Source organism: Phalacrocorax aristotelis, chromosome 32 (assembly GCF_949628215.1).
Source record: "Phalacrocorax aristotelis chromosome 32, bGulAri2.1, whole genome shotgun sequence".
Lineage (NCBI taxonomy): Eukaryota > Metazoa > Chordata > Aves > Suliformes > Phalacrocoracidae > Phalacrocorax > Phalacrocorax aristotelis.
In genome coordinates, this window is record NC_134307.1 from 138,093 (window position 1) to 148,417 (window position 10,325).

At 70.4% G+C, this 10,325-nt stretch overlaps 2 protein-coding genes across 3 annotated transcripts; one reads left to right on the forward strand and one right to left on the reverse strand.

The window, feature by feature from the left end:
• The first annotated feature begins 319 nt into the window (after nt 1–319).
• KAT8 (lysine acetyltransferase 8) lies at nt 320–4,615 on the forward strand. Its single transcript, XM_075076598.1, has 11 exons — nt 320–605; nt 1,217–1,291; nt 1,366–1,541; nt 2,284–2,337; nt 2,449–2,613; nt 3,003–3,092; nt 3,176–3,316; nt 3,410–3,503; nt 3,605–3,755; nt 4,155–4,309; nt 4,417–4,615. The coding sequence occupies exons 1-11, from the start codon at nt 356–358 to the stop codon at nt 4,479–4,481; spliced, it is 1,416 nt and encodes a 471-aa protein (XP_074932699.1). The 5' UTR covers nt 320–355; the 3' UTR covers nt 4,482–4,615.
• Nucleotides 4,616–5,445: 830 nt separating this feature from the next.
• Nucleotides 5,446–8,397, reverse strand: LOC142049154 (serine protease 33-like). Of its 2 annotated transcripts, none has more exons than XM_075076605.1 (5): nt 8,179–8,397; nt 7,643–7,805; nt 7,173–7,465; nt 6,634–6,800; nt 5,446–6,464 (listed from the first exon to the last, which is right to left on the reverse strand). In XM_075076605.1, exons 1-5 carry the CDS (start codon nt 8,282–8,284, stop codon nt 6,108–6,110), a joined length of 1,086 nt encoding a protein of 361 aa, XP_074932706.1. In that variant the 5' UTR covers nt 8,285–8,397; the 3' UTR covers nt 5,446–6,107. The 2 variants fall into 2 exon arrangements, with proteins under 2 accessions (XP_074932706.1, XP_074932707.1); XM_075076606.1 differs by having other exon boundaries at nt 7,643–7,713; nt 8,179–8,395.
• Nucleotides 8,398–10,325: the final 1,928 nt, after the last annotated feature.

Here is a 10,325-nt window from a genome sequence, read left to right on the forward strand (position 1 = left end):
GACACCGGGAGCGTCACTGGGAGACACTGGGGGGCACTGGGAGGGACACCGGATGGGCTGGGGGACTCCGGGGGACACCGGGAGCGTCACTGGGAGACACTGGGGGGCACTGGGAGGGACACCGGGTGGGCTGGGGGACTCCGGGGGACACCGGGAGCGTCACTGGGAGACACTGGGGGCACTGGGAGGGACACCGGATGGGCTGGGGGACTCCGGGGGACACCGGGAGCGTCACTGGGAGACACTGGCCTGCCGCCGCTCCGCCGTCTCCTAGCAACGCGCGCCCGGCGTCACGCGCTCACCGCCCTGTCGCGCCTCTGACGCCACTTCCGGCGCGACGCCCGGACGGAGGAAGATGGCGGAGGCGGCGGCGGCCCCCGTCGGAGGCCCCGGAGCGGGCCTGGATGCGGCGGGGGGCGGCGGCGGCGGCGGCGGCGGCCCCGAGGGCGGGCGGCAGCGCGGGGGAGGCCCCGAGGAGGCGGCGGCGGGACGGGCCCCCGCGGCTTCCTCGGCCTCGCCGCCGCCGCCCCCGCCGCCGCGGGAGGCGGAGGTGACGGTGGAGATCGGGGAGACGTACCTGTGCCGGCGGGCGGACGGGACCTGGCGTGAGCGGGCGGACTGGGGCCGGGCCCTGGGCGGTCTGGGGCCGGGGGGCACCGGGACTGGGGCCGGAGGGGACCGCGACTGGGGCGGACTGGGGCCGGGGGAAGCGGGACTGGGTGAACTGGGGCCGGAGGGGACCGCGGCTGGGGCGGACTGGGGCCGGGCCCTGGGCGGTCTGGGGCCGGGGGGCACCGGGACTGGGGCCGAAGGGGACCGCGACTGGGGCGGACTGGGGCCGGGGGAAGCGGGACTGGGTGAACTGGGGCCGGAGGGGACCGCGGCTGGGGCGGACTGGGGCCGGGGGAAGCGGGACTGGGTGAACTGGGGCCGGAGGGGACCGCGGCTGGGCGGTCTGGGGCCGGGGGAAGCGGGACTGGGTGAACTGGGGCCGGAGGGGACCGCGACTGGGGCGAGCATGTGGCTGGCACCGGGGTGAACTGGGGTCAGGAGAGGGGAACGGTGGGACTGGGACCAGTATGTGAGCGGGGCTGGGCTGAACTGGGGCCGGTACAAATCCCATCACAGCAGGGCTGGGCCAAACTGGGAGGGGGCTTGGCACGCTGGTAACTGGTCCCAGCCCCGCCAGAGCACTGGTCCCAGTTCCCGCCCGCAGACTCGGCGGAGGTGATCCAGTCCCGCCTGAACGAGCAGGAGGGGCGCGAGGAGTATTACGTCCACTACGTGGGCTGTGAGTACTGGGAGGCGCTGGGAGAGGGGGCGGGGAGCGGCGGGACCCCCCCGCTGAGCTCCCGGTGCTCCCAGTTAACCGCCGACTGGACGAGTGGGTGGACAAGAACCGCCTGGCGCTGACCAAGACGCTGAAGGAGGCGGTGCAGAAGAGCTCGGAGCAGTTCCTGGGCGAGCTGGCCGAGCAGCCCGAGCGCAAGATCACCCGCAACCAGAAACGCAAGCACGATGAGATCAACCACGTCCAGAAGGTGGGGGCACTGGGGGGGCGATGGGGGGCACTGAGAAGGCGATGGAGGGCACTGGGGGGGTGATGGAGGGCGTTGGGAGCACTGAGAAGGCGATGGAGGGCGTTGGGGGGCACTGGGAGGGCCATGGAGGGCATTGGGGGGCACTGAGGAGGTGATGGAGGGTGTTGGGGGGGCACTGGGGGGGCGATGGAGGGCGTTGGGGAGCACTGAGAAGGTGATGGAGGGAGTTGGGGGGCACTGGGAGGGCCATGGAGGGCATTGGGGGGCACTGAGGAGGCGATGGAGGGTGTTGGGGGGGCGCTGGGGGGATGATTGGGATTGCTGGGAGGGTGCTGGAGGGCGTTGGGGGGCACTGGGAGGGGCATTGGGGGGCACTGAGAAGGCAATGGAGGGTGCTGGGAGGGTGTTGGGGGGGCGCTGGGGGGATGATTTGGAGCGCTGGGAGGGCACTGGGAGGATGATTGGGATTGCTGGGAGGGTGCTGGAGGGCGCTGGGAGGGTGTTGGGGGCAGCTGGGAGGAACTGGGAGGCTGCTAAGGGGTGCTGGAAGGTGACTGGAGGGCGGTGGGAGGGTGTTAAGGGGTACCGGGAAGCACTGGGAGGGTGTTACGGGGTGCTGGGCGGCAACTGGGAGGTACTGGGAAGACATTTGGGGCCCTGGGAGTTACTGGGGAAGCAAGCCCTGGGGATTTACTAGAACCCCTGAGGGGCTGCACTGGAGTTACTGGGAGGCCTTTTGCAGACCTACGCCGAGATGGACCCCACCACGGCGGCGCTGGAGAAGGAGCACGAGGCCGTGAGTCCTTGGGGGGGGTCCCCAGGGGTCCTGGAGGGGTCCCGGGCGGTCCCCAGGGGTCCCAGGGAGGTCCCCAAACCCGGGGTGACCCCCCGCGTCCCCCCGCGGCAGATCACGAAGGTGAAGTACGTGGACAAGATCCACATCGGGCACTTTGAGATCGACGCCTGGTACTTCTCCCCCTTCCCCGAGGACTACGGGAAGCAGCCCAAGCTCTGGATCTGCGAGTACTGCCTCAAGTACATGAAGTTCGAGCGCACCTACCGCCTCCACCTGGTAGGGGACACGTGTGACACGCGTGTGACACGCGGGGGGACATGTGGGGACACATGGGGACGCACACACACAGAGCCTGGGGCAGCCCGAGCTCTGGATCTGCGAGTACTGCCTCAAGTACGTGAAGTTCGAGCGCACCTACCGCCCCCACCTGGTAGGGGACACGTGTGACATGCCTGTGACATGCATGTGACATGTGGGGGACACGTAGGGACACACATGCAGAGCACAGGGCAGGCTGAGTGCTGCCTCGAGGACGCGAGGTCTGAGCACACCTATGGCCACCAGGCAGGGGACACGCATGACACACGTGGGACACACCAGGGACAGACATGGGACACGCTGGGGACACGCGTGACGCACAGGGTGACACGCGTGACCATCCCCAGGGCCAGTGCCAGTGGCGGCAGCCGCCGGGGCGGGAGATCTACCGCAAGAGCAACATCTCCGTCTACGAGGTGGACGGCAAAGACCACAAGGTACCGGGGGGAGTGTGTGTGTGACACGGAGGTGACCCGTGACGACACGTGGTGACACGCGACGTCATGTGACGCCCCCCTAGATCTACTGCCAGAACCTCTGCCTGCTGGCCAAGCTCTTCCTCGACCACAAAACCCTCTACTTCGACGTCGAGCCCTTTGTCTTCTACCTCCTGACCGAGGTGGACCGACAGGGCGCCCACATCGTCGGCTACTTCTCCAAGGTGACACCCCTCCTCGCGTCACCCCCAGCGTCACCCGCCCCCGTCACCCTCCTCGCGTCACCCCCAGCGTCACCCGCCCCCGTCACCCCGCAGGAGAAGGAGTCTCCCGACGGCAACAACGTCGCCTGCATCCTGACGCTGCCGCCCTACCAGCGCCGCGGCTACGGCAAGTTCCTCATCGCCTTCAGTGAGTCGGGGGGGGGGGGGGTGTGTCCCTCTAAAGTGGGGCGGGGGGGTCCCCGGGGACCCCCGGGCGCCCCCCACGCACCCCTGGGCACCCCCCGGCAGGTTACGAGCTGTCCAAACTGGAGAGCACGGTGGGTTCCCCCGAGAAGCCGCTGTCGGACCTGGGGAAGCTGAGCTACCGCAGCTACTGGTCCTGGGTGCTGCTGGAGATCCTGCGGGACTTCCGGGGCACCCTCTCCATCAAGGACCTCAGGTGGGCACCAGTGGCTCCCAGTAGCCTCCCAGTGACTCCCAGTAGCCTCCCAGTGGCACCACTAGCTCCCCCATAACTCAGTAGCGCTGGCTCATGGGTGCTCCAGGAGATCCTGCCTGACTTCCCAGGCCCTTCTCCATCCCTTCCAGTGCCCGCCAGCACCCCAGTAGCCACCAGTAACCCCTCCCAGTGCTCCCAGTAACCCCTTACGCCCCACAGCCCGCTGCCCACCCTCCCAGCCAGACCTCCAGCCTCCCTCCCTCCCCCTCCCAGTGCTCCAGTAACCCCTTACACCCCACGGCCCACTGCCCAACCCTCCCAGCCAGACCTCCAGCCCCCCCAGCCTCCCTCCCTCCCCCTCCCAGTGCTCCCAGTAACCCCCCGTGCCGCCCCCCCCAGCCAGATGACCAGCATCACCCAGACCGACATCATCAGCACCCTCCAGTCCCTCAACATGGTCAAGTACTGGAAGGGGCAGCACGTCATCTGCGTCACCCCCAAACTGGTGGAGGAGCACCTCAAGAGCGCCCAGTACAAGAAGCCGCCCATCACCGGTGCGTTGTTGACCCTACCCTTAACGCATGCCCCCCCAAAACTTGGGGGAGGGGGTCCCCAACTCCTGCCCACCCCCATATTGCCTCTCTGCGCCCTCCCCCCCCAGTCGACTCCATCTGCCTGCGCTGGGCCCCCCCGAAGCACAAGCAGGCGAAGGTGGCCAAGAAGTGAAGGTGCCATCGCTGCGGCGAGTTGTGACCGGGCTCAGCCTCCCCCCTCATCCCCACCCTGGACTTTGGGGGGTCCCCACCGTGTCCCCCACCTGCCGTGGGGCGCCCCCCAACACCGATAAAGGAGGAAGTGGAGTGCTCGGGTGGTTTATTTGGGAGGGGGACAATGTGGGTGACTAGTTGGGGGGGGCTCAGGGTTACGGTGGGTGCCACAAACCGTTATGGGCGCCCGGAGCCAGCGTGGCGGTCATGGTCCGTCGTGGGTGCCGAGTTGGGGGTCCCGTGAGCCCGTTTGGGTGCTGTCAGCCATCCTGGGTGCCGAGTTGGGGGTCCCGTGAGCCCGTTTGGGTGCTGTCAGCCATCCTGGGTGCCGAGTTGGGGGTCCCGTGAGCCCGTTTGGGTGCTGTCAGCCATCCTGGGTGCCGAGTTGGGGGGTCTCGTGAGCCTGTTTGGGTGCTGTCAGCCATCCTGGGTGCCGAGTTGGGGGGTCCCGTGAGCCCGTTTGGGTGCTGTCAGCCATCCTGGGTGCCGAGTTGGGGGTCCCGTGAGTCCGTTTGAGTGCTGTCAGCCATCCTGGGTGCCGAGTTGGGGGTCTCGTGAGCCCGTTTGGGTGCTGTCAGCCAGCCTAGCCAGCCTGGGTGCCGAGTTGGGGGTCCCGTGAGCCCGTTTGGGTGCTGTCAGCCAGCCTAGCCAGCCTGGGTGCCGAGTTGGGGGTCCCGTGAGTCCGTTTGGGTGCTGTCAGCCATCCTGGGTGCCGAGTTGGGGGGGTCCCGTGAGTCCGTTTGGGTGCTGTCAGCCATCCTGGGTGCCGAGTTGGGGGTCCCGTGAGCCCGTTTGGGTGCTGTCAGCCATCCTGGGTGCCAAGTTGGGGGTCCCGTGAGCCCGTTTGGGTGCTGTCAGCCATCCTGGGTGCCGAGTTGGGGGTCCCGTGAGCCCGTTTGGGTGCTGTCAGCCAGCCTAGCCAGCCTGGGGGCCGAGTTGGGGGTCCCGTGAGTCCGTTTGGGTGCTGTCAGCCATCCTGGGTGCCGAGTTGGGGGGGTCCCGTGAGTCCGTTTGGGTGCTGTCAGCCATCCTGGGTGCCGAGTTGGGGGTCCCGTGAGCCCGTTTGGGTGCTGTCAGCCATCCTGGGTGCCGAGTTGGGGGTCCCGTGAGCCCGTTTGGGTGCTGTCAGCCATCCTGGGTGCCGAGTTGGGGGTCCCGTGAGCCCGTTTGGGTGCTGTCAGCCATCATGGGGGCCGAGTTGGGGGTCCCGTGAGTCCGTTTGGGTGCTGTCAGCCATCCTGGGTGCCGAGTTGGGGGTCCCGTGAGTCCGTTTGAGTGCTGTCAGCCATCCTGGGTGCCGAGTTGGGGGTCCCGTGAGCCCGTTTGGGTGCTGTCAGCCATCCTGGGTGCCAAGTTGGGGGTCCCGTGAGCCCGTTTGGGTGCTGTCAGCCATCCTGGGTGCCGAGTTGGGGGTCCCGTGAGTCCGTTTGGGTGCTGTCAGCCATCATGGGGGCCAAGTTGGTGGGTGCCGTGATCCGTCTTGGGCGCCATGACCCATCTTGGGTGTCACAAGTCATTTTGGGTGCCAGCTTGGGGGGGGTTGCCCCCCCCGCCCCTTCGGGGTGCCCCCAGCCCCTCGGGGTGCTCATCGGAGGCCGAGGGGCAGCAGGAGCCCCAGCAGCAGCAGGAGGTGGCCGGGGCGAGCGGCTGGGTGGGCAGCGCTGCTGTCTCCTTTGGGGGGCAGAGGCCGGGGCCAGGCCGCGGGGGGCACCGCCAGGGGGTCCCCGTCCTCGCAGGGGACGTCGTCCTCGGCGAAGGGGGGGAGGTGGGGGTGGCGCAGGGGGGCCTCGGGGACGGCGGCGGCGATCCAGGCGGCGTGGGCGGCGGCGCGGGTGTAGACGCCGGGGCGGCCGGGCAGGCCGCAGGCCTCCCCCCAGCTCACCACTCCCGCCAGCAGCCAGGTGTCCCCCACCAGGCAGGAGAGGGGACCCCCCGAGTCACCCTGCGGGGACACGGATGTGGGTGACAGGGTGGTGGAGGGTCGGGGGGGGATGAAGAGGGACGTTGGGGACGTGGGGGACCGTGAGGGAGGATGAAGAGGGAGGAAAAGGGGCGTTGGGGACGTGGAGGGCTGGGGCAGGGGGTCGGGGGGTGGGGACGGCGGCACCCACCTGGCAGGCGTCGCGCTGTCCCTGGGGGAAGCCGGCACAGAGGGTGTCCCCGGCGGGTGTCCCCAGGCCCTCCGTGTCACCCGTCCTCGCGTAGAGGCAGCGGCAGCGCCGGTGGCTGAGGAGCGGCACCTCCAGCTGCTGCAGCGTCTTGGGGGGCGGGAGGGGCCCTGCGGGGACGCGGCGGTGACAACAGTGTCCCCCAACGCCCCGTCCCCCACCGCTGCCCCCAGGGACACCGCGAGCGGTGACAAGTGTCCCCCACCGCCACGGGTGCCCCCAGTGCCCCCAAGCCCGGTGACAACAGTGTCCCCCCCACCGCCACGGGTGCCCCCAGTGCCCCCAAGCCCGGTGACAACAGTGTCCCCCCCACCGCCACGGGTGCCCCCAGTGCCCCCAAGCCCGGTGACAACAGTGTCCCCAACCGCCACGGGTGCCCCAAGTGCCCCCCACTGCCACGGGTGCCCCAGCCCACGTGGGTGCTGGCGGCACCGCCACGCCCGGTGGCACCGGTGTCCCCCCCATCCCCGGGTGACACTGACCGGCGGTGTGGACGTCCCCCCAGCCGGTGACGGTGCAGTTGGTGCCGGGGGGGAAGCGGACGGCGGGGCCGGGCAGGCAGATGGGGCGCACCAGGCGGGTGAGGGTGGCGGGGGGGTCCAGCCGGGCCAGCGCCAGGTCCCCGGCGATGTCACCCTGCCCCTCGGTGACGTCCCCGTCGTGGTAGGCGGGGTGGCGGGTGACGGCGGCCACCCGCCTCACCTGGGCGTCAGCGGGGGGGGACAGGAGCTGCAGGGTCCCCAGTGTCACCCGGTACTCAGAGAGGGGGTTCTCCCTGTGTGGGGGGGGGGGGTGGGGCGCTCAGACACTGGGGACCTCCCTGGACCCCCAGGTACCCCAGGGAGAGCGAGGAGGGCCCCCCCCCGAGGAAGCCACGGGAGTGTTTGGGGGTGCCAGGGGAGTGTTTCTGGGTGGGGAGTGGTATTTGGGGGCGCTGAGGAGGGGTACTCACGGTGGGAAGCAGTGCGCGGCGGTGAGGACCCAGGCGGGGGCGATGAGGGACCCCCCGCAGACGTGACGCCCCTGGAAGGCGATGCTGACCTGCCAGGGCCACTGTCCCGCCTGCGCCCCCGTGCCCCCCACCACCCGCCTCAGCACGGGGGTGCCGCAGGGCTCTGGGAGAGGGGGGGGAAGGTGTCAGGGACCCTGGCCTCCGGAGGGGGAGGGTGTCAGCGACCCCAGCACCCCCTCAACGCTTAGACCCCCCCCATCTCCCCACAGGACCCCCCTTTATCTCCCATGGGACACCAGCACCCAGGACCTCCCCCCTCATATTCCCCGTGCCACGGGACACCGGCACCCAGGACCCCCCCCAAACCATGGGATGCCCCATTATCCCCCTCCCATGGGACACCAGGACCCTCCCCCCACACCCCCTGCTGTGGCACCCCAGCGTCCGGATGGCAGGGTGCCCGGGGACCCCCGGTGTCGGGGCAAGGCAGGGCCCCCCCCCCCCCCAAAAGCTGCCACCGTGTCCCCACCCCTCACCTGACTCATCGGCTGCCGCCACCATCGCTCGGTGACCTGGGGAGGAGAAGGTGACAACGGCAAAGTCACGCTGGGGACACCCCCCCGGCGGGGGGGACCCGGGCATCCGGGGCGATGGCCGAGCCGGAAAAACCTGCCCCGAGGAATGTGTCCCGCGGGGACGTGGGGTGTGACACCCCCCGTGTCACCCTGGGTCCATCCACACCGCCGTGTGCCCCTCTCATCCCCCGTGACGCCCCCAGCGCCCCCCCCCAACCCCCGTGTTCCGCGTCCTCTCGTGATCCCTCGCACCCCCTAAGTCATCCCACACCCTCGTGTCCCCTCCCGACTCCCCCAAGTCCCCCCACGCCTCCCTGTCCCCCCACGCCTGTCCCCGTGTCCCTCCACACCTCCCCGTCCTCCCCACGTCCCCTCCCACACCTCCCATTCCCCCCCACGTCTCCCCACACCTGTCCCCATGTCCCCTCGCTCTCCCCATGTCCCCAACGCCATCCATGTCTCCCAAGACCCCCCGTCCCGTGTCCCCTCGACAGCCCCCCCTCTCCCCTCACACCGCCCTGTTCTTGGGTCCCCTCAGACCCCCGTCCCCTCATGATCCCTCTTCAGTCCCCTCACGACCCCCCCCCACTCCCATCCCCATGTCCCCCTGCATCTCCCTGTCCCCGTGTCCCCCCAGACCTGCTGTCCCCCCACACCTCCCTCTCCTCGAGACCATGTCCCCCACCCCTTCACACCCCATGTCCCCGTGCACCCGCACCCCTGTCCCCACACCCCGTCCCCTCGTGTCCCCTCAGACCTGGTGTCCCTTCGTGTCCCCGAGTCCCCTCACCCCCCGAGTCCCCTCACCCTTCCCTGTCCCTTCGTGTCCCGAGTCCCCCCGAGTCCCCTCACACCTCCCTGTCCCCCCCGTGTCCCCTCACCCTTCCCTGTCCCCCCCGTGTCCCCTCACCCCCCGAGTCCCCTCACCCTTCCCTGTCCCCCCGTGTCCCCTCACACCTCCCTGTCCCCCCGTGTCCCCTCACCCCCCGAGTCCCCTCACACCTCCCTGTCCCCCCCGTGTCCCCTCACCCCCCGAGTCCCCTCACCCTTCCCTGTCCCCCCGAGTCCCCTCACCCTTCCCTGTCCCCCCCGTGTCCCCTCACCCCCCGAGTCCCCTCACCCTTCCCTGTCCCCCCCGTGTCCCCTCACCCCCCGTGTCCCCTCACCCTTCCCTGTCCCCCCCGTGTCCCCTCACCCCCCGTGTCCCCTCACACCTCCCTGTCCCCCCCGTGTCCCCTCACCCTTCCCTGTCCCCCCCGTGTCCCCTCACCCCCCGAGTCCCCTCACCCTTCCCTGTCCCCCCGTGTCCCCTCACACCTCCCTGTCCCCCCGTGTCCCCTCACACCTCCCTGTCCCCCCCGTGTCCCCTCACCCCCCGAGTCCCCTCACCCTTCCCTGTCCCCCCGAGTCCCCTCACCCTTCCCTGTCCCCCCCGTGTCCCCTCACCCCCCGAGTCCCCTCACCCTTCCCTGTCCCCCCCGTGTCCCCTCACCCCCCGTGTCCCCTCACACCTCCCTGTCCCCCCCGTGTCCCCTCACCCTTCCCTGTCCCCCCCGTGTCCCCTCACCCCCCGAGTCCCCTCACACCTCCCTGTCCCCCCGAGTCCCCTCACCCCCCGAGTCCCCTCACACCTCCCTGTCCCCCCGAGTCCCCCCACAACCCCCGGTCCCCTCCCCTCCCCGTGGCCCGGCTCACCCTGCGGCGGCGGCGGCAGCAGCAGCAGGACCAGCGGCAGCAGCAGCGACCCCCGCCCCCGCCGCCCCATGGCGCTCTGGCCGCTCCGGCCGGCCCGCGCCGCCGCCACCTGCCGGACACGCCCCCACCTGCCGGACACGCCCCCAGCCCCGCCCCGCCGAGCCCCCCTCGATAGGGGCAGCGCCCCCCCTTCCCGCCGCTCCAGGGGCTCCCCTCCCTCCCTCCCGGGGGCCCTATAGGGCCTCCCCAGCCCCTCCAGAGGCCACCAGGCCTATAGGGTGCCCTAGAGGCCGCGCCTCCCCCTTGCCTCCAGCCCCCCACCATAGGTGCTACAGCACACTATAGAGGACCCCCCAGTCCCTATAGCCCGTACCAACTCCAGCTGCCCCATAGGGGCCCCTCCCTTTCCTACA

Excerpts from the sequence above, each read along its gene's own strand:
- KAT8 (XM_075076598.1), top strand. The coding sequence starts at position 356 with ATGGCGGAGGCGGCGGCGGCCCCCGTCGGAGGCCCCGGAGCGGGCCTG. Across the intron at positions 2,338-2,448 it reads TGGAGAAGGAGCACGAGGCC|ATCACGAAGGTGAAGTACGT; the intron begins GTGAGTCCTTGG and ends CCCCCGCGGCAG. Across the intron at positions 2,614-3,002 it reads GCACCTACCGCCTCCACCTG|GGCCAGTGCCAGTGGCGGCA; the intron begins GTAGGGGACACG and ends GACCATCCCCAG.
- LOC142049154 (XM_075076605.1), bottom strand. The coding sequence starts at position 8,284 with ATGCCCGGGTCCCCCCCGCCGGGGGGGTGTCCCCAGCGTGACTTTGCC. Across the intron at positions 7,806-8,178 it reads GGCGGCAGCCGATGAGTCAG|AGCCCTGCGGCACCCCCGTG; the intron begins GTGAGGGGTGGG and ends CCCCTCTCCCAG. Across the intron at positions 6,465-6,633 it reads GACAGCGCGACGCCTGCCAG|GGTGACTCGGGGGGTCCCCT; the intron begins GTGGGTGCCGCC and ends GTGTCCCCGCAG.